Genomic DNA, 27,734 nt, shown 5'->3' with positions numbered 1-27,734 from the left:
CAGCCCAGCTGGAGCTGCAAACAGCATCCTGTGGGCTGGGGCTGGGTCCAAGCCTCAGGCAAGGCCACCCCCTGCTCTGGCTGGCTCCGCTGGCTGGGGCTGCCCCCTTGTCACGCCTCAGGAACCAAATCGAGGGGACGAGATGGACCCTGGCCAGTGCCTGGCTGCCAAGGGGCTGCGTCCCTCGAGACCACCCTGCCAGGGCAGCAGGAGGGGGCTGGGGTGGCCCAGAGCTCCTGCAGGCAGTGACAGCTCAGGTTTGGCCCCACACTTGGAGGGAAGGGGGCAGTGGGGATGTCACAGCAGCCCTGAGCGGTTTGGGTTGGAAGGGACATTAAAAATGATCTCATTCCACCCCCTGCCAGGGACAAGGACCCCTTCCCTGGCCATGGCGTGGGCACAGGGGAGGGGGGAGCTGGGGAAGCCCTTTGGGTGCTCCTGCTCTGCAGCACGGGAGATTTGGGGCTGGGTCCCTGCGGGGCAGCTCCAGCCAAACACGGGGAAGCTGTGCCCAAGGCCTGGGCACACAGGCAGCAGCCTCTTGTGGGCTCCCAGTCACTCCCAGTTTGGGGGTGTCAGTCATTCCCAGTTTGGGAATCTCAGTCAGTCCCAGTCTGGGAATCTCAGTCCCAGTTTGGGGGTCTCAGTCAGTCCCAGTTTGGAAGTGTCAGTCATTCCTAGTTTAGGGTTCCCAGTCACTCCCTGTTTCAGTTTGGGGGTCCCAGTCACTCCTAGTTTGGGATCCCAGTCAGTCCCAGTCTGGGCTCCCAGTTGGTCCCAGTTTGGGCAGTGGAGCGCAGAGCTGTGCAGACACAAAGGTGTGAGCCCCGAGCCCGGGCTGCAGCTGCAGTGCAGGGACGGCTGTTGCCATGGAGCTGTGCCAGTGTCACCTGGGAAAGGGGATGTGCCAGTGTCACCAGGGAAAAGGATGTACCAGTGTCACCAGGGATGTGCCAGTGTCACCAGGGAAAAGGGGATGTGCCAGTGTCACCAGGGAAAAGGATGTACCAGTGTCACCAGGGATGTGCCAGTGTCACCAGGGAAAAGGGGATGTGCCAGTGTCACCCAGGGCTGTGACAGTGTCACCAGAGAAAGGGGATGTGCCAGTGTCACCAGGGAAAAGGATGTACCAGTGTCACCAGGGATGTGCCAGTGTCACCTGGGAAAGGGGTGTGCCAGTGTCACCAGGGATGTGCCAGTGTCACCTGGGAAAGGGGATGTGCTAGTGTCACCTGGGAAAGGGGTGTGCCAGTGTCACCAGGGAAAGGGGATGTGCCAGTGTCACCTGGGAAAGGGGATGTGCCAGTGTCACCAGGGATGTGCCAGTGTCACCCAGGGAAAGGATCCAGCTGGCATGGCAGGAGGGAGGGGGGGAGGCTGCCAGGAGGGCACCTGGATCCCCGGGAATGCCCTGCTGGGGCTGCCAGCAGGGGTGGATGTTCAGCTGAACCCCTGATCCCCCAGGGTTACCCCCCTGCCCTGCTCCAGCCCTTCCCCAGCTCTGTGCCCCCCAAACTCCCACCCTGGGGGTGCAGAGCCACCCTCCTGTGCCTCATCCTCCTGCTGTCCCCAAGCCGTGCTGGCAGGGAAGGGAAGGTGTCACTTCTGCCAAACAGGGACAGGAGCAGAGGGAACGGCCTCGGGCTGGGCCAGGGCAGGCTCAGGGTGGGCACAGCAGGAATTTCCCCATGGAAAGGGGGCTCAGGCACTGGCACTGCCCAGGGGGTGCTGGGAATGCTGAAGGGGGGACCCTCACCCTCCTCTTCTCCCTGGGGGTGTCACTGCAGCCCTGGGTGGGAGCATGGCACGGCCAGGAGGTGCCCGTGGGGCTCCCTGGCTGCTGCCAGGGCGGGAATTCCTGGGATGCAGGGGAATTCCTGGGATACAGGGGAACTCTTGGGATACAGGGGAACTCTTGGGATACAGGGGAATTCTGGGGTACAGGAGAACTCTTGGGATACAGGGGAATTCTGGGGTATAGGAGAACTCTTGGGATACAGGGGAATTCCTGGGATTTAGAGGAATTCCTGGGATGCAGTGGAACTCCTGGGATGCAGTGGAACTCTCAGGATACAGTGGAATTCCTGGGATACAGGGGAACTGTTGGGATACATTGGACTTCTTAGGATACAGGAGAATTCCTGGGATACAGGGGAATTCCTGGGGTTTAGAGGAATTCCTGGGATACAGTGGAAATCTTAGGATACAGGGGAATTCCTGGGGTTTAGAGGAATTCCTGGGATACAGTGGAAATCTTAGGATACAGGGGAATTCCTGGGGTTTAGAGGAATTCCTGGGATACAGTGGAATTCTCAGGATACAGTGGAACCCCTGGGATCCAGCTGGAGTCCTGGGATGCAGTGGAACTGCTGGGATCCAGCAGAATTCCCGGGATCCAGCGTGTTCCCGGCCCTGCCCAGGGTGCAGCTCACAGCCCTGCTGTGCCTTCCTGTTGTCTGCACTCAGGTCATCAAATCTCTGAGAACTAGAAAAACAACTTTTCCCTCTTTTTCTCGGGAATCTGGGCAGATCACAGCAGCACTCAGTGCTTCCAGGCTGCTCCCAGATCCCTCAGGACACCCGAGGTGCTGCAGGAATGGGGCTGGGGGCTCCTGCAGGCAGGAGGTGACAGCTCTGAGCCCAGGGGGGGTTTGGGTGTCCCTGGCACATCCAGCCCTGCCTGTGTGGGAAGTAAACATCCTGCAGGCAGGCACGGGCAGCTGCCTGCAGCCAGGTCAGCCTGGGGGGACAAGCACAGCTTCCTCCACACGCCTTTGGACAATAATTTCCACAAACGCAGCCAGAAGCAAATTCTGCTCTGCAGGCAGGGCCCTGGCTTCATTTATTTCATTGTTTTTTTTCTTGTTTTCCTTCTATCCCCTTGATTTTTCTCCTTGTCTCCTTCCCTGCTTTGTCTCCTCGGGGTGTTGCTGACTCCCTCCTGTCTGTGTGTGCAGCGTGTCCCCTGGCACAGTGTGCTGCCGTGCCCTCACCATGCTCTGGCACCTGTTTGGGCACCTGTGGCACCCAGCCACCCTCACTGCAGTCCTGCTGGGAGATGCTGGGATCATCCCTCCCTCCCTCCCTGGTGTGGTGCCCGTGCCCTCTGCCATGGTGGCAGTGCCACTCCAGCTCCTTGTGCCATCCCCACAGCTCATCTGTGTCCTGTGTCCCACCCAAGGGGCCGGGGTGAGCCAGGTGGGGGCAATAATTGGTGCTGATCTAATTAGGGAAGCCTAGGGCTGGATTAGGAGCCGTGGCAGGGGAGGGTGTTGAGCTGTAAGCCACAGATGGCTTTGCCTGCGAGCCAGGAGAGGCTGGCATGGTCTGGAGGGGGTTCTGGTCCTGCCTGGAATACACCCTGAGCTGCCTGACGGGTTTGGGAACAGCCCAGGGGCTGCTCTGGGTGAGCTGGGTGCTCCCCAGTGTCCCCAGGCCACTGTCCCAGCCCTCAGGGGTGCAGGACAAGCACTGGAGGAGCAGCTGGGGCTGCTGCAGGCTCACACTGCCCCACAGCAGACCCCTGTCCTCAGCCCACCAGCAGCACTCCGCCCTCCCCAGGTAAAAAATGTAAATATTAAATAAAGAACCGCGTAATGCTTCTGGGTTTTACTGGGAGGAAGGATCAGGAGAGAAAATCTTTTGTCCAGAGGTAAATCTGGCAATGTCTCCTTGATGGAAATGCATTTTCTCGGTGGGAGCCCCATGGAGGCAGTGGCCTGAGCACCGAGGTGGCCGTGCAGGCTCAGGTTCACTGCAGAGCTGAGCATCCCAGCTGCTGGGCCCTCCCTTTACCTCGGGGGGATTTGGCTGAGATTTACCTGGGTGCTGGCACCCCCAGCAGCATCTCCTCCTCAGCAGGCTGCTCTCCCAGCTCTTTTCCAGCCTGGTTGGCTGGGATTGTGTCTGGAGCGGGCACGTTCCCGTGTGCCAGGCTCCACAGGGCACAGCCCGGGGCTCTCCTGCTGGCAGCCCAGCCTGCCCTTCCTGCCCGAGGCGTTCTGAGGCTGCACCGAGCCCTGGCCCTGCTGCTGCTGCTGATGAGAAACCCACACCCTGCAGCTCCCACCCTTCCTCCCCGGCCCCCCGGGACAGGCTCTGCTCCTGCCGGAGGGGAAATCCTCCCTGGAGCCCCGCTGCAGGGTCCCCTCCTTGTCCCCTCCTTGTCCCCAGGGCCAGCCCAGGGGCTTGTGTGACCTCGCTGGGTGCCATCCGTGCCGCTTCACCCCGGCCTCTCCCGAGCTTCCAGCGAAATTCCTTCCTGCCCGCTCAGCCCTGCCAGGGCTGGGCTTCCTCTTCCTCAGCCTGTGCCAGCCCCGGAGCGCTGGGATCGGCCCTTCCCGGGGAGTGCCAGCCGGGAATGCACACCGGGAATGCCCGCTGGGAATGCCCACCGGGAGTGCCCACTGGGAGTGCCCGCTGGGAATGTACACCAGGAATGCCCATCGGGAGTGCCCACCGGGAGTGCCCGCCGGGAATGCACACCGGGAATGCCCGCTGGGAGTGCCCACTGGGAATGTACACCGGGAATGCCCGCTGGGAATGCCCACCGGGAGTGCCCACCGGGAATGTACACCGGGAATGATAGACCGGGAGTGCCCACCAGGAATACCCACCGGGAATGCACACCGGGAATTCCCACCGGGAATACCCACCGGCAGTGCCCACCTTTCCTCACCCGCCCCGCATCCCACCCCAGCCCGTGCCGCGCTGCTGCCACCACCCCAGGGGGGTCTGAGAAGAGGATTTCCATCCTCAGGGAGCCCGCAGGGGATGGGGTGGGACACTGCTCGCTGCCAGGCAGCACTGGGAGCACTGGGAGCACTGGGGAGCTGCTGGAAGGGAGTTCAGCCCCACGGAGCTGGGGAGATTTGGAGATTCCTGCCAACATCATCTGTCAGCATCCAGCGTTGCAGGGGCTGGATCCATCCCTCAATGACACCCACACCTCCCTCCACACCCCAGGGATCCATCCCATGGTGACACCCACACCTCCCTCCACACCCCAGGCTGGATCCATCCCCTGCTGGCACCCCCACATCTCCCTCCATGCTCCAGGCTGGATCCATCCCCTGCTGGCACCCCTTTGCTGTAGGTGCCAGCTCTCAGTCCCTGCATCCCCCTGGCACCCACCAAACTCAGTTTCCCACGGTGGCACTGCCTCTCCTTACTCATTTCAGGGTGAATGCTTTGCTTTGCCACAGTCCCCTTCACCTGTGGCTCTCCCAGCACTGTGTAAGTGTTAATTACTGTTAATTTAGCCAGGCATGCCCATCTTCCCGTGGAGATGCTGGCAGCAGGGCTGGGTGGGAATTTCCAGTTCCCTGTGGACAATGATCCAAACCCCACCTGGAGCAGCTTCTCCCTGACAGACCTTCCTGGGGGGCAGTGGGCTGGAAGGGGGAAATGGTGGGAAAGGAGCACCAGCTGCTCTGGGCCCTGCAAGGAAGGAGGGATGGATCTTTAAAAATGCCTCTGGATGCTCATGGGGAGCTGCTCCTGGTTTGCTGTTGCTGGGGTATGTGGGGCTGTGGGGTTTGGGGGAACTCAGGCTGCTGGAGGAGCTTGTTCTGAGCTTAGAATGGAATTCTCCTGTTATCCTTCCACTCCTGAAGTGCTCAGAGTGTTCCAGAGGTTCAGCATTTCCCCATCCTGCTGGAGGGCTGGACACGGGGCAGGAAGAGCACAGGAAACCAAACAAGGTCCTTGACCCTCCCGAAGCCGAGGAGGGCATTGCAGGGGGGGAACCGCGGATTGTGAGCTTGGAGCAGCCCCTGGGCAGGGTCCCTGTGCCCCCCGGGGGGGCAGAGCTGCTCTGCACGGCCCTGGGGGTCTTTGGGGACTGTCCCTGCCAGGTCACACACTGGCTGTGCCCTGGGGGTGTTTGGGGTCTGTCCCTGCCCAGGTCACACACTGGCTGTGCCCTGGGGGTGTTTGGGGTCTGTCCCTGCCCAGGTCACACACTGGCTGTGCCCTGGGGGTGTTTGGGGTCTGTCCCTGCCAGGTCACACACTGGCTGTGCCCTGGGGCTGTTTGGGGGCTGTGTCTGCCCAGGTCACACATTGGCTGTGTCCTGGGGGTGTTTGGGGGGTGTTTGGGGTCTGTCCCTGCCCAGGTCACACACTGGCTGTGCCCTGGGGGTCTTTGGGGACTGTCCCTGCCAGGTCACACACTGGCTGTGCCCTGGGGGTGTTTGGGGTCTGTCCCTGCCCAGGTCACACACTGGCTGGGCACGGGCACCGCTGCCTGACCCCGGGGCTGCCTGGGGCAGCAATCCCTGACCGGAGGTGCCACCTTAATCCGGATCACTGGCAAATCTGCTGAGTGCCCACGCAGCCCCGTGGCAGCTCCCTGCCTGCCTGGCTGTGCCCAGAGCCCCCCAGGAACCAGCCAGGAACGGGCACAGCCCCACAGCAGCCTGGCCCTGGGCAGGTTTTGCACTGAGAGCAGAGCACAAACCCAGGAATTGTTGGCCTGAGCAAAGTGGGGGCAGATTATGGCATTCCTTGGGCAGCTCCCACCCCCTGTGCACGGCTGCTGCGTCCCAGCCTGCCAGGCCACTAATGCTACTTACATTATTAGGGGATTATTTGGTGTAATGAGCTTTGCCCTGCTCAGCTGGCCCTGTGCTCGGGCTCTGGGCTGTGTAATACTTCCTGCACGGGGCCACGAGGCGGGCAGCTGCTGCCTGAGCACAGGCACACAATGCACCAATGTTCCCGACCACAATTCCAGCCTGGCCTGGGGGTTAAGCACGAATCAGGGAGCTTTGGGGAGTTTTTGAACAGAGCAGGAGGGTGAGGGTGCCCTGAGCCGGCTCCTGACCCGTCCCCACGGGCACAGCCAGCACTGATGGCTCAGATCCAGCTCTGGAGCACAGCTAAAAGCATCTTGCCCATCCTCAGCTCCTTTTCCTCTGCCTCCCTGCCATCAGAGCAGCGAGGGCTCGGCGATGTGTTGCTATGGACACCAGGAAGTTTTCCCTGGAGACCAGAAGCCAGCACTGAGTGATGCCTGCGTGTTCCGACACAGATTATTATTATTATTTTTGTCTCCCCCCTTTCTTTGTTGGGAGTGTTTGAGAGTGGATGAATTCCTGGCTTTCCCCCGTGCCTCTGTCCTGCTTTCCTCTCCCAGCTTTGTGGATTTCCAGGGCTTGGCGTCGTTCTGGGCCAGGGTGTGAGCTCGGGGTGCGTGGGAGGAAGGCTCAGCTCTGTAACTCTTGCTCTGCTGGAGACCCCTGCAGAGAAGATCCCTGATTTATTCCAGCCTTGGGAGATCCTCTCGGTCCCCTGAGGCAGCTGCAGAGCTCCTGGGCACCCATTACACCAGCGACCATCACTGGTGCTGCATTCCTGCTCCCAGGGCTGCTGCCTCTTGGGTGGGGGTTCCCTGCTCCCTTCCTGTTGTTCGGGACCTCAGGGTGATTTAGATCTAGACTAATTAGTCTCTGCTGGGCTAGCTCCAGGCCTGACTCCCATTTTGTCACCCCCCTGCTGGCACTTGGTGTCCTTTAGTGCCTCGGGTACCTCTGAGAGCCCTTGGCTCGCGGGGAAGGGAAATCCCAGCAGCTCCTGGAAGTCAGGGCTGGGGTCTGAGCTTTGCAGGAGGGCACTGGGAGCTCCCCTCGCAGCCCATTCCAGGATGGAGCCGTGCTCCAGGAGCTTCAGCCCCTGTGCCTCTGCGCCCTTGGCACAGGGAACGGGATTTTGCTGTGCCACGGTCTCAATGTCATTTTGACTTCTCTTGCTCGGCTTTTGAAGCTGATAATGGGCTGTTTCTGTTCCCTGTCACTTGATCTGCCCCTCGGTGAGCGAGGAGCCTCTGGTGAGTGATCTGCTCTGTCCTGTGCCCTTCTCCCCTGCTCCGGAGGCGCTTCACAGGCTGCCTTTCAATCAGCTGCTTCTCTTCTTCCTGGGAATGCAGTTCAGCCCTGGGTCAGAAAAGCTCTGGCCCGTTGAAATCCTCCTTTTTGCTGCTTGACTTGCCCAGATTGTGACTCCCTGTCGGAAACCTTACAGCAAATAAATCCTGCAGTGCTTGGCGTGCTGTCAGCCTGGCTGGAGCTCCTGCCCAGCCCCAGCACTCCTGGGTGGGGCAGGGACAGCAGGAGCTGCTCTGTTTTCTCTGCGTGTTTGGGAATTGCCTTGAGACAGCAGAAGGATCCCTGCAGAGCAGGGGGGTTTCACCCTGGAGCGTGGGGGAGGCTGGGCATCACCTGTGTGGTGTTCCAGAGGCTGAGGAGTGTCTGCAGAAGGAGGAATTCAGCTGGGCATCACCTGTGTGGTGTTCCAGAGGGTGAGGAGTGTCTGCAGAAGGAGAATTTCAGCTGGGCATCGCCTGTGTGGTGTTCCAGAGGGTGAGGAGCGTCTGCAGAAGGAGAATTTCAGCTCCTGCTCTGTCCTGAGGCTGCTGGGCATCACCTGTGTGGTGTCCCAGGGGGTGAGGAGTGGAGGTGAAGCCCAGCACTGTCTGCAGCAGGAGAATTTCAGCTCTTGCCCTGCCCTGATGCAGCCCCAGCACCTCCCTGCTCTGGAAGGAGCCCCGGGGCTGGGCTGCTGCTCGTGGCTGAGGAGGTGACAGCCCCACCAGGGCCAGGCACTCCATTGCTGTGATGTTTGAAAGCTCCTTGACAAATGGCTCCTTCCTCCAGTTCCTAAGCAAACAAGTGGAAGTTCCAAAAGCCCAGCAGTTCCTTCCTGAGCTGCTGCCAGCTCGGAGCTCTCTGAGGGCCAGCAGCAGTGAGGACTGTCCCTGCAGTGTCCCTGCAGTGTCCTGTGCACCTGCTGTGGGGACAGGAGAGCACTGGGGAGCTCTGGGGTGATGCTGTCACCTGGCTGTCCATGCAGGGACAGAGTTTGGCACTGCAGGCCCGTGAGCATCTTCTGTGGGGCAGGGAAATCCCAGATCCAGAGAGGGCTGGGCTCCCTCTCAGAGTCACTGTTTTGTATTTGTGGGGTTCCCAGACGAAGGAAGGAAATGGTGAATCTGACTCCGTGTTCTTAGAAGGCTAATTTGTTATTTTATGATCTATCTTTTATTAAAGAATACTGAAAGGATACTTACAGAAGGCTAAAGGATACCACTGAAAAACTCGTGACTCCTTCCAGAGTCCCAACACAGCCTGACAGTGGTTGGTCATTGAGTCAAAACAATTCCCATAAACCAATGAAACAATCTCCAAACACATTCCACAGCAGCAAAACACAGGAGAAGCAAATCAGATAATTACTGTTTTCATTTTTCTCCGAGGCTTCTCAGCTTCCCAGGAGAAAATCCTGGCGAAGGGATTTTCCAGGAAGTGTGACAGTGACATCAGTGGGTGCTGTCCCCTGCCCTCAGTGCTGGCCTGGCCGTGTCACAGCCACCAGGCTGAGCTCAGCGCGGTGCCACCCGGCCGTGTCCCATTCCTAACAGACCCTTCCCCTCTCTCCTTGCTGCCAGCAGTTCCGTACCAGCAGAACCCCTACAGCCCTGGGAGCAGCTCCTCTGCCATCCAGTGCTACCGCTGCGGGGACACCTGCAAGGGCGAGGTCGTGCGCGTGCAGAGCAACCACTTCCACATCCGCTGCTTCACCTGCCAAGGTAGGACCCGGCTCCCCAAAACCTCCTGGCCAGGGTGTCCCAGAGCCCCGGGGACAGACCTGCCTGGCCCACTGAGGTGGCAGCTGCAGGGGGGTGTGGTGTGGCACGGGTGGCACAGGGCAGGCAGAGCCCCTGAGTGATGGCAGAGCCGGTGACACCTCTGGGTGTCTGGTGTCCCCACCCCAGAGCAGCCTGCAGGTCCCAAATGTGTCCCCATCTGTGTCTGGGAGGGTCACTGTGTCCTTCAGCTGCTCCCAAAGCAGGAGGAGGAGCAGGGGGAGGAGGCACTGCCAGCCTGGCTGAGAGGCAGCGAGGTGGGGAGATGCCCAGAGTGGCTCTGACAGAGCTGGGGCTGGCTGACACACCCCTGTGACATCCCTGCCACCCGCCCATGGCATTCAGCTGGCACCTGGTGCCCGCCAGGGCTGGCAGGAGTGGGGCAGAGAGGTTCTTTGGATCCTCCTGGAGCAGCAGGGCTGTAAAGCTCATGGTGCAGAGCTGCTGCTGCTCCTCAGCTCCTTTATTGGAGCAGCTGCTCCCAACCAGCCTCTGCAGGCTGTAAAATTCCCCATTCCAGGGCTTTTTAATGGCCTCTGCTCTTCCAAGCTCCCCGTGCTAAGCATCCATCCCCCTGGCCACCCTCTGCTCCTTGCCAGAGCAGAGGTGACACTCCCCAGGCTGTCCCCACCCTGCTGCAGCCCTGTCCCCCCTGGGGTGGGGCAGCCCCAGAGTTTTGGGATCTGTCCCGGGATGCCGTCAGGGCTGACTGGCACCTGCAGGGCCCCGTGCTGGCCGTGCTGCCCTCTCCCAGCTCGGCCTGGAGGATCCAGCAGGAGCTGAGCATCCAGACAAAGAGCTCAGCCAGCTTCAAAGGGAGCAGCAGCCAGCAGGGAGAGCCTGGCAGAGCTCTCTGCCCGATTTCCAAGTGAAAGGGAATAAATAATGAGAGGAAATCCTCCTGTCTCACCTTCCCTCGCAGCTCTCACCTCCTGCCACCTCTGGCTGGCTCCAGCCCCGCTGCCTGTCCCCGGGAGCTGGCACAGGACTGAGCCACGGGATGTGCTGCTCCCACAGCAAACAGGGCACACAGCAGCCTCGTTTTATCTTGCATTTGCTTCCTGATGTGTCCCCGAGCTGCTGGCCTGTCCCGAGCTGCTGACAGGATGTTTGGGAGACCCAAATTGCCCTGCTGGGTTCCAGGGAGCAGCTGCAGGGGAGCAGCCCAGGGCAGGAGCTGCATCCCTGTCCCACAGCTGCAGGGACAGGACACAGGGGCTGCAGGACAAACACAGACCGAGGTGGGCTGTGCCAGCGGGTGGCCAGTCACTCTGTGGTGCCCTCCCCACCGTGTCACCGTGCAGGATGAGCTGGGCATGGTGCCACTGTGCCACCCTGTGCCACTGCACTGCCAGCTCTGCTGGTCCCTCTGGCTGCAGAGGCCGTAGGAGGGGGATGATGCTGAGGCCAGGGCTGGCCACGTCTGCTTGGATTCCTGTGATGGGCTGTGCACCACCCACGCTTCCCAGGCTGGGCTGGACACCCGTGGAACAACGAGCAGGGAGAGCTCCAACGTTCCCAGGAGCTGCTCCCATCAGGGCAGGGCTCCGTGCCGGGACTGCAGGCGGCTCAGGGACAACACCCCAGCCCAGCCGTCCCTGGGGCGCTCGCAGCCCTGTCCCCATGTTCCCCACCCCACGGGAGTGCCAGCCGGAGGGGCAGCTCCGGGCGGGATGCCCGGGCGGTGCCCAGCCGCAGCAGCGCTGCAGTGCAGGGGCTCCCTGCCGGCTGCGGGATCCCGGCCCCATCCCGCAGCCCGACACTGACACCTTGTGGGAGGCCCCAGAGCCAGGGAAACCCTCGGAGACACCTGCAGGAGGCTGGCGAGGCGGCGGAGCTCGGGGATTGCCAACCCCGGCCCCGCCGTGAGCGCTGCGCGTCCTCCCCGCAGTGTGCGGCTGCGACCTGGCCCAGTCGGGCTTCTTCTTCAAGAACCAGGAGTACATCTGCACCCACGACTACCAGCAGCTCTACGGGACCCGCTGTGACAGCTGCGGGGACTTCATCACCGGCGAGGTCATCTCTGCCCTGGGCAGGACCTACCACCCCAAGTGCTTCGTCTGCAGCACCTGCAGGTGAGTGGCACTGAAGGATGCTGGCTCCTTGGAGAAGCCCTTGCCGGAGCTCCCTGCTGGCCCCGGGGCAGGAGCAGCCCCTGGGGACGCTGCTGACCCCTCCCCACTGTCCCTGGCTGCAGGAAGCCATTCCCCATCGGAGACAAGGTCACCTTCAGCGGCAAGGACTGCGTCTGCCAAAACTGCTCCCACGCCCTGCTCAGCACCAAGCCCATCAAGATCCACGGGCCCAGCCGTAAGTTGTGCCGTGTGGCCCTGGAGGGGGGTCAGGACGGGATTTGGGGCCACCCTGCAGAGCCAGGGTGTCACCGAGGGTTGGGAGGAGGGACAGGGCACTCCTGCAGCTCCACCCAGGTTTTGGAATCTCCCCTGGCCTCTTGGTGGCCCTGGCAGAGCTCATGGGGGGTTCTGGAGCTGGGTTTGCTCCGAGGCAGTTGCTGGTGTCCAAGGGCTGTGCTGGGAATGCTCCTGGGGCTGTCACAGCTCTGGTGCTCCTTGCTGGCTCTGCAAGCACTGAAAGGGTTTTTCTGCTCGCCCCCTTGCCCTGGTGAACCCCAGAGGTCCCCTAAGAGTCAGCTGGAGCGATGGACAAGCTCTTTAGGGTGGCTTTGGCCTTGCTTTTGACCCCAGGCTGGGAGGACCTTCCCTTCCTGCCTGACACAGTCCTGCAGCCAGGCCAGAGCAGGACAGGGTGTCACCCATGGTCCTTGTCGCCCAGTCACCATGGTGGCACTGCTGGTGGTGGGACTGGTGCTGAGGGACCCCCTGTGAGCCCCCAAGCTGCCTCTCCCCTCCATGGAGGGGACGTGGCAGGGTTGGACTGAGCCAAAGGACAGGAATTCCCTCATCTTCCTCCGTGGGCTCCCGGAGCCAGGCTCTGCCTCCCTCCCGCCTTCCTCTCCCTCCCCATCCCCTTCCCGGCGCTGCTGGGCCCTGCACAGGGGTCACCCGAGGACACCATGCCTCACTCCCGGCAGCTGCAGCACACGGAGCCTGTCCCCGCCCGCCCCGCTGGCAGTGCCACCAGCAGGGTGGCAGGGAGCTGTGCATGCTGCTGGAGCCAAGGCAGCCCTGGCAGCAGCATGCCCAGCCTCCCCCTGCAGCCCCAGCCCTGCAAACAGCCCCAAACCAGCAGGACCCCAGCGAAGGAGCAGATCCTGCTCTCGTCCAGGGCTCAGAGATCCTCCAGGCGGGGATTTGGGCTGGAGCAGCCTGGGCTGGGCTGGCTGCTCCTGCTTCCCCCATGGCAGGGATGGGGTTAAAGAAACCCCAGGTTAAAGAAACTCCAGGCAGCCCTGCTGGCCAGGGGAGAGAGGACAAGGAGGAGCCAAGGTCAGGGTGCGAGGCCCTTCCTGCTGGGAGCAGGGCAGGAAGGGAGGCCGGGGATGGCGCAGCGGGGCCGGACAGCACAGCCCTTCCTCTGCCGGCCCTGCCCAGCCCTGGGCACCTGCCAGCCCCGCGGGGCCCTCCCACAGCCCGGCACACACCGAACCAGGCTGGAAAAGAGCCTTGAGGTCATCGAGTCCAAGCTGTGACCCAGCAGCTCCTCCCTCATCAGCTAAACCCGGGTGCCACGTCCAGGCTCTTTTAAAACTCTTTTAAACGGTGACTGCAGCTCCTCCCTGGCACAGCATTGCCGTGCCCAGTCGCTGTTTCAGATAAGGTTTTTGTCCTGATGTCCAGCTGGCCTGGCTCAGGCTGCTCACCCCGAGGCAAGCCCAGCTCAGGGCAGTGCCCGGGTGCCAGGGGTGCCTCCGAGGTCCCAGCTTTCCCGTGCTGGGGACAAGCAGAGGGGACAGATTGCCACAGTGAAATGATCCCCACGAGGCTGCCTCAGCAGCAGGGTGTTGGTAACAGGGTCGTGCTCCGGGGCAGGGCTTTCCTCTGGGGGTGAGGGCACTGCCAGGGCTGTCACAGAGCTGGGGGTGTCCCCGCTGTGCCCACACCCCTGCTGTCCCCCCAGACTGCGCCGGCTGCAAGGAGGAGATCAAGCAGGGCCAGTCTCTGCTGGCGCTGGAGAAGCAGTGGCACGTCAGCTGCTTCAAGTGCCAGACGTGCGGGGTCATCCTCACCGGCGAGTACATCAGCAAGTGAGTGCCACCGCCCTGCCCTGCCCTGCCCTGCCCTGCCCAGCCGGGCCGGGGGCTCGCCTGCCTCCCACCCAGCTGGCACTGACCCCTCTGTGCCCCTCCCCAGGGATGGCATCCCGTACTGCGAGTCCGACTACCACGCCCAGTTCGGCATCAAGTGCGAGACCTGTGACCGCTACATCAGCGGCCGCGTCCTGGAGGCGAGTGCGGGGCTGGGGTGGGGACATGGAGGGTGGCACCGGGCACAGGTCCCCAGGCCCTCCCTGGGGCCGTGCAGCAGCTCTGTCACAGCCTGAGCGCCTCCTGCGAGGGTGGCAGAGGGGGGAGCAAGGCCAGCCCTTGGGTGCTGGAGCTGGGGACACAGCGGGAGTGACCTGGGAGCTGGGACACGTCTGGGACTGTGGGACATCGGCCCCAGCAGCTGCTGCCGTGTCCCCAAACCATCCCTGTGCCGGCAGCCTGCTTGTTGCCTTGGAAACCCATCCCACACTGCTGCCCGCTGCCGAGCCTGCTCCGGGGCTGCAGCACCCTCCGGGGGCACTGATCCCCTGAAACCTCCCCTGGAACACCCCTGGAACCCCCCTGGAACTCCCCCTGGCATGGCAGGAACCAGAGCAGGGGCTGCAGCACCCTCCCGGGGGCACTGATCCCCCGAAACCCCCCTGGAACACCCCTGGAACCCCCCTGGAACCCCCTGGAACCTCCCCTGGCATGGCAGGAATTGGAGCAGGGGCTGCCCTTCACCAGGGGAGGCTTGGCTGGGCAGCAGGAACTGCTCTGGCAGAGCCAGGGAGGGATGCAGGGATTGCCCAGGGATGCCAGCATGGATACAGGGATTGCCCAGGGTGTTGGCCATTCCCAGAGTGCCAGCTTTGCAGGGACACTGTCCCTGGCTCCCAGAGTGCCAGCTTTGCAGGGACACTGTCCCTGCTGGTCTGGGACCCCTGGCTCTATTGGTGTTGAAGGTTTGGAGGAGAGCAGAAGCTCCTGGTGTTCCTGGAAGTTCCTGTTCCTGGTGGACTCGTAGCCCAGCAGGTTCCCAATGGCATTGAAGCCCTCTTGGTTTTCTCCATGGGCCGTGGAGACCTCCAGGGCCAGCCCAGTTTGTCACCTGGTCACTGTGGCAGCAGCGAGGGCTGGCAGGGTCACTCGGGACAGGGGACAGGGGACAGGGGACAGGGGCAGTCCCCTGTCTGCCTGGCTCAGGGCTCCTCTCTGCTCACACCACAGGCAGGAGGGAAGCACTACCACCCCATGTGTGCCAGGTGTGTGCGCTGCCACCAGATGTTCACAGAGGGAGAGGAGATGTACCTGACAGGTAACCTGTGACAGCAAGGCTGGGGGCACGGGGGGTTTGGCTCCTCGTGGCCCCTGGAAGGGTCTCTGTGTGCAGATCCCCCTCCCACTGCCCTCAGCTGCTGGGGGCAAAAATCTCTGCTCTCCACGAGCCCTGCCCCTGAGCTGGGAGCTTTTCATCTCCTGCACACCCAGGCACAGCCCGATCTCTGCTCAGTCCAGCCCGAAGGAGGGAGGTGTTGTGCTGTCCCCAGCTCGGTGTCACCCCAGTTTAACCAGCAGCAACTGGTTGGGCCACCCCAAACCCACCTGAGTTTGCTGTCCCAGCTGAGGTTTGGCCCTGCCCTGTTCCATTCCTCATCACAGACACTCAGAGCCACTGCCCTGCACCTTGCTGTGGCACTGCTGGAGGTGGCAGGGGGACCTGGCTGGCCCTGGCAGGGAGGGGGTGACAGTGTGGGGGACTGAGCACTGTCCCTCTGCTGTCCCTTTGCAGGCTCTGAGGTGTGGCACCCCATCTGCAAGCAGGCAGCCAGAGCAGAGAAGAAGCTGAAGGTAGGCACCAGGGCGAGGGGATCGGAGAGGTGGCACGTCCCAGGTGCCACTGTCCTGATCCCTGCTGGAACTGAACTGTTCTGGCAGTGCCCACACCTGGAGTGGCTTCCTGAGGCTGCCCAGGGGAGGATGTGTGGCCGTGGCTGGGGCTGTGGCAGTGAAATCCAGCCCCAAACCACCAATCTGCCTGCTGGGGGGCCCTCCCTGCCCTGCTCTCACCTGCCCTCCCCTTTGTGCCTCCACAGCACAGGAGGACCTCAGAAACATCCATCTCGCCCCCCGGCTCCAGCATCGGCTCCCCAAACCGTGTCATCTGCGTAAGTCCAGCCCTGCCCCTCCCCGGGGGTGGGGACAGCAGTGCCCCAGCCGCTCCTGAGCGGGACAAGCCCAGAATCTGGGGACAGCAGGCACGAGTGCCCCTGTCCCTGCAGCACGCTGTGCCACCAGTGCCGTGCCACAGCTCGGGAGCACCCAGGGGCACAACCCTGCCCTCCCAGCTCCTCTGCCCTGCCCCTGCTGCCTCTCCTCTTAGCTGTCCCTGCTGCTGGGGTGACAATGGGCTCTGTCTGCCCTGTGCTGGCTCCACACTGCGCTGCAGCTTCCCTTCCCTTCTCTCCTCCTCTTCCTTTCCACCTCTCTGTCTGTCTCTCCCTCTCCCTAGGCTAAAGTGGATAATGAGATCCTTAATTACAAAGACCTGGCAGCTCTTCCCAAGATTAAAGCCATCTATGAAGTGCAGCGTCCCGACCTCATTTCCTACGAGCCCTACCACAGATACACGTCGGACGAGACGCTGGAGAGATATAGCTATGGGGAGGTACTGGGGCTGCAGGAGCCCGGCGGGGCTGCAGGGACGGGCCCCACCCCGGGCACAGCTCCGGGGGGCTTCTCATGCCAGGGGGAGCCGGGCAGGGTCTGTGATGGAGGTGAGGTGATGCTGCTGTAGAGCCAGAGAGATCCCAGAGAGCTCAGGGCGTGTGCAGGGACACACAGGGCTGTGTGAGAGGAGTGATGGGCAGGGAATGCATCCCTCCCAGCCCTGAGCAGGCAATCCTGCAGGCAGGCAATCCTGCAGGCAGCCAGCACAGCTCCTCTGGAGCAGGGCTGCCTCTGGAGTGCTGCCCTGCAGCCAGGGAAGGGGCTGGGGCACTGCATTTCTGCAGGGCATGAGCAGGGGATGCTCAGGCACAGGACTGTCCTGCCTGCCCAGCTGGGGCTGCTGGGGGAGCCCAGGGAGCTCAGGAAGGAGAGGGCCTGAGCAGCTCACCCAGAGGGGCACTGAAGTGGTGCTGTCAGAGGATCTGGCAGCAGCCCCTCTCCCATCCCCACCCCACGGTTCTGCCACAAGCCTGGCGTCCTGCAGCCCACCAGGGTGGAGCAGGCAGCGTGGCCGTGGCCCCTGTGCCTCCCCCTCTCCACAGAGCTCTCTGAGAGGTGACAGCTGCTGAGTGCTCCTGCCAGTTCCTCTCCTGGCCGGGGCTCCCTGCCCCAGTTCAGCTCCAGAGTAACCCAGGGAATAACTGCTGTGGGACCCCAGTCTGTCCCTGCTCCCCTTAACCACGTGCTGTCTCTCTCTCTTTTCCTCCTCACTCTGCCTCCTGCTGCCTGCAGTCCCTGGGGACCCTCTCCCCATACTCTCAGGTAATGCCCCTGTGGGCACTGGGGGTCTGTCCCTCTGTCCAGGCTCTGCTGCTCGTCCCCCTGGGCTGGTGGCTGTCCCAGGGTGTGGGGAGGTGGGTTAGGGGGACTGTTGTGTCCCTGAGGCCCCAAAACCAGCAGGGTCAAAGCCCTTTCTGGCAGAATGGCCCCAGGGTGCAGCTTCTGCCCCGTGGAGGGAGCCCCAGTAACTGGGAACGAGTTCAAGGGAAGGGGACAATATAACACCTAAAAAAAATCTAAAACCACACACAATGTAAGCTCACGAGCTCCTAAATACAAAAAGTAAGCACACAAGCAACAGAATTCATTATTGATGCCAACACCTATTTAAAGCAAGCCTCTGTCACCTGCTCCCAGCCCAGGGCTCTGCTGCCTGGGGACACAGGCACTGTGTCCCTCCAGCCTCAGGGGACACAGCCACTGCCCGGTGCCACACCCAGAGCAGCCCAGGCAGGGACCCCGGCCGTGGGACCCCCCCTGGCAGCTCTAACCCCGCTCTGCACCCCTTCCCCTCGCCAGGACATCTACGAGAGCTTTGACCCGCGGCAGAGGCGAGCCTCCAGCCCCGGCTACATCGACTCCCCCACCTACGGCCGCCAGGGCATGTCCCCCACCATGCCCAGGTCCCCCCACCATTTCTACCGCTCAGGTGAGGCTCTGGGCTGCAGCCCCAGCCGGCAGCTGGAGAGAGGATCCCAAAAATAGCTCTGGGGTTTCTCAGCAGGAGTGGCCCCGGGGTGGGAGCAGCGCCCGGCTCTGCACATCCCCCGGTTCTCCAAACTCCTGCCAGCAGCAAGGAGAGGCCAAGGGGAATTTTTGGGGCTCAGGCAGGATGGGGTGGGAGGCGAAGACCCCTCAGCTGCCCCGGTGGCTCTGGGAGGGGTGTGCAGGAGAGTGCTTGTGCCCGGGGAGCTCCTTGCACAGCCCGAGCATGGCGGGGAGCAGAGCGTGCCTGGCCGTGCCTCCTGTCCTCTGCAGCTGCCGAGGAAGGACCGGAACCCTCCGAGCTCACCGAGAGCCCCGCCGGGGGCTCATCCCTGCCTCTGCAGCACGCTGGGCTTTCCTGCCAGCATCCCGGAGCTGCGGGAGCTCTGCCCCGCTCCATCACCGCCCCTCCTGGAGCGCAGCCCCCCATCCCACGGGTCACCGCCGCTCTTCTAACACCGCTGCATTTAACACCCATTTTCTTCTGCCTCTTGTTCTCTCTCTCGGTCGCTCACGGCTGCTTCTGCTCGGCCCCGCGCAGGCACCGAGAGCGGGCGCAGCTCCCCCTACTATAGCCAGTTAGATGTGAGGTCCTCCACTCCAACCTCATACCAAGCGCCCAAGCATTTCCACATCCCAGGTAGGCTCCGGAGCGCCCCGCTGCCCGGGGAGCGCCGTGTCCGTGGCATGCCCGCGTGTCTCGTCCCCGCTGTGTCGCATGCCTAGCTCCGCCGCCTGCCTAGAGCCAGCTGGCAGCAGGATCCAGCCCGGTAGAGGCCATCCATAAACAGGACCTGCGGCTTGAACCCTGCTCCTTTTCTCCCCCATGTCACCACCCCGAGGTGCCAGAGCCGCCCGCAGCCTGCTTGACCCTCGCAGCATCCCTCCTCCTCCTCCTCCTCCTCCTCCTCCTCCTCCTCCCTGCCCTCCCTCCACTCTTCCCCACGCCAAACGAGTGCCCTGGTGAGAGCCCGTGCCCTGCCCTGCCTCGCCCCCAGGTCAGCAGCCGGAGCGTGTGTGCCAGAGGCGTTTCCACACCCATCCGCTACAGATGACTATTTTATACTCCCCCTAGGGCCCGCCGCTCCCTCCCCCCAGTGTCTTCTGGGCTTGCCAGATGCCTGCTCCCCTTCTGCAGGGATTGCAGGGGGCCACCAGGTAAGGGCCACCCCCCGCCCCCGGCACCGCAGAGCCCACGGGGCCGGGGCCGGAGCGGGCAGGAAAGGGAGAGGGGGTCGGGAGGCAGGGAGAGCTGCCCAGCACCCCTCGGCGGGGTCAGAACCCCGCACCGTCCACCCGGCTCTTGGCATCTCCCCGTGCCCCGACAGCGTGGCACCCTCGCCAAGGCATCGCTGATGCCCTGAGGACACGCGGAGGCTCCCCCAGCTCCATCCCTGCCCATCCCTGCCCATCCTGCCCATCCCTGCCCATCCCTGCCCATCCCTGCCCATCCCTGCCCTGCCGCCTGGTGTTTATGGATGGCCCCATCCCTGCTCCAGCTCGCTTTCCCTCCCGACTCGCTCTTTTCTCTCTCTGTGCTGCGGAAAGAGGCTTTGGCTGCTGCTGGCTCGCCCCGGGTGCTCGCAGGCGGCTCTGGCGGCTGCTGGCACCCCGAGAACGCCGCGGGTGCCCGGCTGCAGGCTGTGCCCCGGCACGGTGCATGCTGTCGCTGGGCGCTCGCTGCATGTCCTGCCGCTCCTGGGCAGCCGGGACCGCGCTGCCGTGCCCGGCCCGTGGACCGGAGCAATCCCGGGGCACTCCCGGAGCAATCCCGGAGCCCTTCCGGGGCAATCCCGGAGCCCTCCCGGGGCAATCCCGGGGCAATCCCGGGGCAATCCCAGGGCACTCCCGGAGCAATCCCGGGGCAATCCCGGGGCAATCCCGGGGCAATCCCAGGGCACTCCTGGGGCAATCCCAGGGCACTCCCGGAGCAATCCCGGGGTATTCCCGGAGCAATCCCGGAGCAATCCCAGGGTACTCCCGGGGTATTCCCGGAGCAATCCCGGGACAATCCCGGGGCACTCCCGGAGCAATCCCGGAGCCCTGCCGGGACACTCCCGGAGCACTCCCGGGGCACTCCCGGGGCACTCCCGGAGCAATCCCGGAGCAATCCCGGGGCAATCCCGGAGCAATCCCGGGACAATCCCGGGTCACTGGAGGCGCTGTGTGACGGAAAGGTGGCGCGGGGATGGCGGCTCCCGCAGGACCCGTGTCCTGCGCGCTCCCAGCACGCCCCCACTCACCTCCCTCTCCCCTTTTTCTTCCCTTTCTCCCTCTCTTCTCCCACCAGCTGCCGGCGAGAGTAACATCTACAGGAAGCCGCCCATCTACAAGCGCCACGGTACGCTCTGGTGGCCCTGTCCCCGTGTCACCCGGGGAGGGGACCCGGTGCTCTGGGCTGGGGGGAGATGGGGCAGGCGCCGGGGTTTGGGTGCTGGGCTCCGGGGGGATGCTCCTGCTGCTGCTCTGGGCAGCAGAGGGGGCTCAGGGGGGACACGTGTGACTTTGGAGCACGGCCCTGCTGTGACAAAGGCTGGCAGTGCCACCAGGGATGGCTGTGGGAGGGGGAGCAGGGCCTTGGTGGGACAAGGCAGTCAGAGCAGCCTCGGAGAAGGGCTGAGAAAAGCAATTTGCAGTTTCACACGCAGCCCTGGAGAAAATGCAGCCCACCGTGGGTGGCTGCTCCAGCCTGAAACAGGCCTGGGGGTGCTGCAGGCTGGGGAGGGTGTTGGGTGGTCCTTGGTGCTGGGTGGCTCTCAGTGTTGGGTGGCTCTCAGAGGGGCTGGCTCTCTCTGTCCCCTCCTGCTCGGGAGGGACAGCAGCTCCCCCTGAGCAGTAACCGTGTCTCCTCTCTCTCCCCTCCCTCCTGCCCACCTCCCACCACCCTCTGCTGCTGCTGCTGCTGCTGTAAGTACCTGCTGGGTCCCCTGTGCCTGCCGGGGGTGTGGGATGGCCCTGCCACCTCCTGTCCCTGCTGCTCCTTCCCCTGTCACTCTCCTGGCCTCTGGTGCAGCAGAACTCCCCCCGGGTACCCCTGTGTGCTGTGGAGGCTCTGTCCCCAGCCTGAGCACCCTGTGTGTCCCTGCCATGAGGACCCAGCCCTGCCAGAGCCCCTCTGCTGCCACCTTTCCCTGGCAGAACCCAGAGAGCCCCGTCCCTGGGTCTGGACCTTCCTCTGTCCCCTCTGTCACCTCCTGGGGACAGGACAGCGCAGGAGCAGTGGGACTGGGATGAGCAGGAGGCAGCACGTGTGGTGCCGTGGGCTCTCAGCCATGTGGGTCCCTTCCCAGCCACATCAGTGACATCCCCTGCTTGTCACTGTCCCCACTGTCCTGCCTCAGCACCCTTGAGGAGGTGTCAGCAGTTGGAAAAATGATTATTCCCAGCTCTGCTCCAGGCCCAGCCACAAATCCCTGGCAGTCCTGGGGAGGGAAGAGGCTCTGCCTTGCTTTGTGGGGATCTCTGCAGATGCTCACCTTGGCTCTGCCTTGGTCTGGGGGGATCTCTGCAGATCCTCACCTCGGCTCTGCCTTGGTTTGGGGGGATCTCTGCAGATCCTCACCTTGGCTCTGCCTTGGTGTGGGGGGATCTCTGCAGATCCTCACCTCGGCTCTGCCTTGGTCTGGGGGGATCTCTGCAGATGCTCACCTCGGCTCTGCCTTGGTGTGGGGGGATCTCTGCAGATGCTCACCTTGGCTCTGCCTGTTCCTGCAGACACCCCCTGTGCAGCCACCAAGAGCAAAACCAGCGAGGACATTGCCCAGTCATCCAAGTACAGCCCTGCCTACTCCCCTGACCCCTACTACCACTCCGAGTCCGAGTACTGGTCCTTCCAAGGCTCACCCAAAGGTAACAAATTCCCCTTGGGCTGCGAGAAAGGGAAACCCATTCCTGCTCCACGTTTCCTGGGAGGAATCCTCGTTTTCATTTGGGTCTGGACACAAAAGTGGGGCTGGGCTGAGATCCCTGCCAAGGTGACCCCAAAACCCAAGCAGTGTGTGGGAGCTGACTGTCCCCGGGCAGTGGGGACTGCCCCTCCCCTCCTGTCCCCCTTTTGTCCCCCTGTGACCCCTGACTGTCCCCTTGCAGCTCCCCGGGCCCGGAGGTTCTCGTCAGGTGGCGAGGAGGATGGGTACGACCGGGGCATGCACAAGGTGAGTGCCAGCCCTGCTGGGCACAGCCAGCACCCAGCTGCCAGGATAGGGACAGGGGTTGGGGACATGGGGCTCCAGAACTGGGGCAGAGTTTGGGGGGTCTCAGTGACTCCTGAGGTGACACCAGAGGTGTCCCCAAGTGCCAGGACAGGGACAGGGGACAGGGCTGGGGACACCAGAGGCCACCAGGGGGTGGGAACATGGAGGGACACCAGGGCTCCAAAACTGAGGCAAAATTTGGGGGGGTCCTGAAAGGTCCTGGGTGGTTCTGGGGGGTCCTGGGGTGACAGCGGGGGTGTCCCCAAGCTGGCTCCGGGGAGAGGGCTCAGCCCAGCTCTGCCACCCGAGAGGGTGCCACCACCACCCCTGCTGCCCTCGGGCATCTGTCCCCTCCTGGCCACCCCCAGCTCTGAAGGAGGGCACAGCTGAGGCACCCCCACCCCAGCATCACCCTCAGGACATGCTGTGCCCTTCCGTGGTGTGCCAGAGAGGGCTGGGCAGGGACAGGAAGGGTGCCAGCTGGCTTTTCCCCCCTGCCAGATCCAGAGTGGCATCGGGAGGCTGATCCTGAGGGAGGAGATGAAGGCTCGCTCCAACTCCTACGCAGACCCCTGGACACCCCCTCGCAGCTCGGCCAGCAGCAGGGAGGCCCTGCACACAGTGGGCTACGAGGGCTCCCTCAATGGCTGTAAGGCTGTCCCTCTGTCCCTCTGTCCCCCCCGGCACAGCCCCAGCCCCTCGGGGCGTCTGCGGGGTGGACAGGGAGGAATGGGGTGAGCAAAGGGCTGATCAGAGGTGCTGGGCATGGAGCTGGGCTCGGGAGGGGCTTTTCCTCTCTGGAGGGCTCCAGCCGTGCCCTGTGGCCCAGCTGGGATGGGGCATTGCCCACTGGGCAGCCTGGCATGGCTGAAGGATCCCTGGGGGATCTGGCAGCACAGCCATGCCCGGGGGCTGGCACCTCTTCTGGGCTGGCACCTCTGGGGCCTCTGGGCACCCCAGGGCTGCCCTGCTTACCCTGCTCTTCTCACAGAGCCCCCAGCCCTGCCCTGGGGGCCACGGGGGGCACTTCAGAGCCTGGCAGCACAGATGCCCTGTCCATTCCATGCTCTCCTTCCTCATGGCACCTGTGCCCTCACGGGGCTGGGGACGCCCAGGGAGCCCCAGGAAGGATCTGTGGGGCTGGGGACACCCAGGGAGCCCCAGGGAGGATCCGTGGGGCTGGGGACACCCAGGGAGCCCCAGGGATGATCCGTGGGGCTGGGGACACCCAGGGAGCCCCAGGGAGGATCCGTGGGGCTGGGGACACCCAGGGAGCCCCAGGGAGGATCCGTGGGGCTGGGGACACCCAGGGAGCCCCGGGGAGGATCCGTGGGGCTGGGCATGGGCAGTTGTGCAGGGATGGGGTGCCTGGCCCTCCCTGACAGCGGCTCTGCTCTCCTTGCAGCTCCCAGAACCCATTACCTGGCCGACAGCGGTGAGTGCCCGCCCCAGCCCGGGGCAGAGCCCGGCTGGAGCAGGGAGGGGAGAAGGGAAGCCAAGAAGGAGCCCTGGAAAGCCTGGATTAGGACAGAGCTGGAGCAGGGCAGGGAAGATGGAGAGGGGAACTGGCACAGGAGAGTGTTGCTGTGTAGGGTGAGGTGGGAGGGGGCCACGGGAAAGGGATTTTGGGGAGAGGAATGTCAGCACAGGCTGGGAATGAGCTGGAGCTGGAAGGAGGCAGAGCTGGGGGCACAGAGGTGGCCCAGTGGGGGCTGTCCTGGGCTCTGAGGCTCATTGCTGCTTTCTCCCTGATGCCCTTGGGGGCTCCTTTGCAGATCCCCTCATTTCCAAGTCGGCCTCCCTTCCTGCCTACAGGAGGAACGGGCTGCACAGGGTGAGTGCCTCCTGCTGCTGCCAGGCTTTCCCCCTTGTGCCAGGCTTTCCCCATTGTGCCAGGCATTCCCCCTTGTGCCAGGCTTTCCCCCTTCTCCCAGGTATTCCCCATTGTGCCAGGCTTTCCCCCTTGTGCCAGGCTTTCCCCCTTCTCCCAGGTATTCCCCATTGTGCCAGGCTTTCCCCCTTGTGCCAGGCATTCCCCTTCTCCCAGGTATTCCCCACTGTGCCAGGCATTCCCCTTCTCCCAGGTATTCCCCCTTGTCCCAGGCATTCCCAATCTCTTCTCCCAGGCATTCCCAATCTCTTCTCCCAGGCATTCCCAATCTCCCAGGCTTTCCCCCTTCTCCCCCAGCTCCTCCAAGCCCCCAGTGCTCCCTTTCCATCCCTGGGATGTCCTGTTCCCCCCTCCTCCGCATCCCTGCTGCCCTGTGCCAATCCAAAACGATGATTATCATTAATAATCATGATTTATTTGGGTCCAAAGAGCCCTGTCCAGGCAGTGTCTGCCCTGAAACTCCCACGGGGCAATTTCCAGAGGGATGCTGGTGTTGCTGTCCAGCAGAAGAGCTTTGCTTTGTATCCTGGGGATTGTTTGGGATCAGGAGCTCTGCTCCTGCCCCCGTGTGACCCGGGCTTGTCACTTCACCTCCTCGTGTCTCGCTTTCCCTGCTGCTGGGTGGGAACCCAGGACAACTGTGTGCCCTGGGTGACATGTGCCCTGGCAGGAGGCCAAAGACACTTGGGATTTCGATTTTAACTCGTGGAGCAAATCCCCAACCTTGTATGAAGAATCACAAGTCACAGAAGTTTGAGTAACAATGAATTAATCACCGGGTGGAAAATGGAGTTCTGGGGGTTTTGTTATAGGGGATCTAGGAGGCAAGATGGGCATTGTCCTGTTCTTCTTGCTTCTTCTTCCTAGCCTCCATCTTCTGGGTGATGGTGGCACATTTAGACTGGCCTAGAGTAGAAGCAGACAGTCTAACATAGATGATAGGTATTGGAAAATAATGATAAATAAAGTATAAGTAACTCACAGTATAAAATGCAGACACCAGCCCAGTGTGCCCGTGACAGAGCTGCAGATCAGACCTCTGCAGGTCTGAGAGAAAATATTTTAGATAATAGATAATAAACAACCTTGTGAACACGAGCTGAAGAATGCCAGCTCTTTCTTCAGCTGTCGGGCAAGAAAAGGGACTCGGGTCATCCTGACAGTAGGGAACCGAGAGGTGGGGACCTCGGTGTCCCCCTGGGGACACGGGAGGTGCCACGTGGGGTCTGGGGGAGCCTCCCTCTCACTGCCCTCTCTCCATCCTCCGCAGCCTCCCAGCGCCGAGCTGTTCCACTACGACAGCACCAACGCCGTCAACTGGGGCATGCGAGGTGAGGGGACAGGGCTGGCACCCGGGGATGGGGCTGCCAGCCCCCCTGGGACAGGGATGGCACTGCAGGGACAGGGGATGGGGCTGCCAACCCCCCTGGGACAGGGATGGCACTGCAGGGACAGGGGATGGGGCTGCCAGCTCCCCTGGGACAGGGCTGGCATTGCAGGGACTGCCAACGCCCCTGGCAGCTCTGCAGGGGGACGGGGACACGCAGCTCGGGGCAGGGTGGTGGCAGCAGAGGTGGCAGCAGAGGGGTGGCTCATGTCTGTCTGTCTTTCTGCTCTCCCCACAGAGTACAAGGTAAGACCCTTCTGCTGCAAGGAGAGGCCGCCAGGCAGAGCCCCGGGGTGTGTCCGTGTGTCCCAGGCTCTTCAGGGGGCAGCTCTGCCTTTGTTCTGTTCCATCCTGGAGGTGACAGGCCATGCCAGGAGTGGGGGTCACCCCGAGCCCCTCCCCTGCTGCAGCCCCCGGGTGCTGCTGGGCACGGCTGTGCCCGGGTGAGGAGGGGGCTGTGCTGGTGCTCTCCTGCTCACGGCCGTGCCCGGGTCACTCCTGCTCGTGCAGGGTGAGCAGGTTGTCCCAGAGCCACCACGGAGCCTCAGGGTGGATCAGAGTCACCCCGAGAGCAGCTCCCACCTGTCCTCGTCCCACCCCAGCCCTGCAGGCAGCTGTGCCCCCCAGACCCTGTGAATCCAGCAGGAGGCTTTGCCCTGGCCCCCGAGGGTGCCCAAGTGCCTGTGGCTGCCCCACGGTGTCCCTGTCCCTGTCCTGTGCAGATTTACCCCTACGAGCTGCTGCTGGTGAAGACGAGGGGGAGGAACCAGCTGCCCAAAGACGTGGACAGGACTCGGCTGGAGGTGAGCAGAGCCTTCTGCCCCGGGCACAGAGGGCACAGAGGGCACAGAGGGCCCTGGCACGCGGTGCGTGGGGCTCGTGGCCCTGTGAGGAGCGTGCCCACAGCTGCTCAAGGGCACACGAGTGGCAGGGCACTGTCACAGGGCTCCTGTGCCTCGGCAGGGGCAGGAGGGAGGCAGGTCCCCCCTTCCCGTGCTGGGGTGTCACCCCACTGTCCCAGCGGGCACGGCGTGCCCTCAGAGCCCCTGCCAGGCGCCCAGCCTCCTGTTTCTCCCCAGAGGCACCTGTCCCAGGAGGAATTCTACCAGATCTTCGGCATGACCATGGCCGAGTTCGACCGCCTGGCGCTGTGGAAGAGGAACGAGCTGAAGAAGCAGGCCCGGCTGTTTTAAACACAGTGCACTATAAATATATACATACCTATAAATATATACATAGAGAGATCTCTATATGGCAGCTCTGTATGATTCCCGGGGCTGTGAGGGCCACAGGGGCCCTGCCTGCACCCCTGAGAGTGAATTGGAGTCTTGCAGATCGTTTGGTGCTCTGTGTGTGCTTTCCTTTTCCAGCCTGATTTTTTATGGATCCCCGGGCTCTCCCCAGGCTTGGTGTCTGTCACTGCTGCCCCCAGGGACACGAGGGCAGGGGGGGACTCACATCTGATAATTCAGTTTCCACAGGGACACAAGGGGATGGGGAGGATTTTCCTTCAGCAGCCACAGAGCCTGGGGCTGGCAGGGAGCAGGGCTTTGGGATGGGGGCTGCATTTTTGGGGTGTCCCATCCCCTCCTGCTCAGCTGGGCTGTGGAGTTGGGTGGAAAAGGCCCTGGACACAATGGCAGGAAAATAGGATCTCACTCCAGGCTCCTTAAATCCATCCGTGCCTTCACATGGCCAGGACTGGGGGCACTTCAGGATCTGAAATGCAGAGCTTGGGGCAGGGGCAGCAGTGGAGGGGACCCTGAGTCCCAGTCCCTCCTGGGCTGGTGGCTTTCCCTGCAAAGCCTGGGCTCCTCCAGAGCCACTTTATCCTCCCAAGGTGCCAGAATAGCCTCTTTCCATCCCCAAACCCAGCCCTTCTCAAGTGCAACAGCCAAAGCCACCTCCTGCCTTGTGCAGTTCCTTGCTGCTCCTCAAGTTTGTCCAGGGCTGAGTATTCCAGGATATTCCAGGGTATTCCAGGATATTCCAGCTGGGAGCAGAGGAGAGGAGTGGGAAATGCAGCTCCCACTACCTGCTGCACCTCTCCTGGGTTTTCCTGAACCCCCCATCACCACTGCCATCATTCCCTGATGAATCCTCTGGGAATGCAGGCAATTCCCTCCGCTGCAAACTCTTCATGTTTGTATCCCGAACTCTGTGGGATAACTTTGGTTTTTTGCCTTATTTTTTTTCATAAAAGGAATGAGGTTGTTTCCACACAAACACCTTCCCTGCTGT

General features: G+C 62.7%; 1 protein-coding gene across 8 annotated transcripts in view; it reads left to right on the top strand.

The window, feature by feature from the left end:
* ABLIM3 (actin binding LIM protein family member 3) overlaps positions 1-26,743 on the top strand; it is a 43,912-nt gene extending 17,169 nt beyond the window's left edge. Inside the window, exons 2-23 of one of the 8 annotated variants that reach the window (XM_064387741.1) lie at positions 9,445-9,585; positions 11,534-11,717; positions 11,840-11,952; positions 13,681-13,807; positions 13,914-14,007; positions 15,038-15,125; positions 15,600-15,658; positions 15,904-15,975; positions 16,320-16,475; positions 17,270-17,299; positions 17,837-17,966; positions 18,564-18,662; positions 20,313-20,363; positions 21,737-21,871; positions 22,112-22,176; positions 22,717-22,864; positions 23,621-23,650; positions 23,991-24,049; positions 25,377-25,437; positions 25,732-25,739; positions 26,216-26,296; positions 26,573-26,743. In XM_064387741.1, coding sequence (XP_064243811.1) covers positions 9,445-9,585; positions 11,534-11,717; positions 11,840-11,952; positions 13,681-13,807; positions 13,914-14,007; positions 15,038-15,125; positions 15,600-15,658; positions 15,904-15,975; positions 16,320-16,475; positions 17,270-17,299; positions 17,837-17,966; positions 18,564-18,662; positions 20,313-20,363; positions 21,737-21,871; positions 22,112-22,176; positions 22,717-22,864; positions 23,621-23,650; positions 23,991-24,049; positions 25,377-25,437; positions 25,732-25,739; positions 26,216-26,296; positions 26,573-26,686 — 2,045 coding nt within the window. In that variant the 3' untranslated portion in view covers positions 26,687-26,743. Of the gene's footprint in view, positions 1-9,444; positions 9,586-11,533; positions 11,718-11,839; positions 11,953-13,680; positions 13,808-13,913; positions 14,008-15,037; positions 15,126-15,599; positions 15,659-15,903; positions 15,976-16,319; positions 16,476-17,269; positions 17,300-17,836; positions 17,967-18,563; positions 18,663-20,312; positions 20,364-21,736; positions 21,872-22,111; positions 22,177-22,716; positions 22,865-23,620; positions 23,651-23,990; positions 24,050-25,376; positions 25,438-25,731; positions 26,131-26,215; positions 26,297-26,572 lie in introns of those variants that run through there. The other 7 variants (XM_064387733.1, XM_064387734.1, XM_064387735.1 and 4 more) reach the window with 7 other exon arrangements.
* Positions 26,744-27,734: the final 991 nt, after the last annotated feature.

The sequence above is a fragment of the Passer domesticus genome, chromosome 13 (assembly GCF_036417665.1).
Source record: "Passer domesticus isolate bPasDom1 chromosome 13, bPasDom1.hap1, whole genome shotgun sequence".
NCBI lineage: Eukaryota > Metazoa > Chordata > Aves > Passeriformes > Passeridae > Passer > Passer domesticus.
Note: the sequence above shows the minus strand (reverse complement) of the source record. Positions and strands in the feature narration are given on the sequence as shown.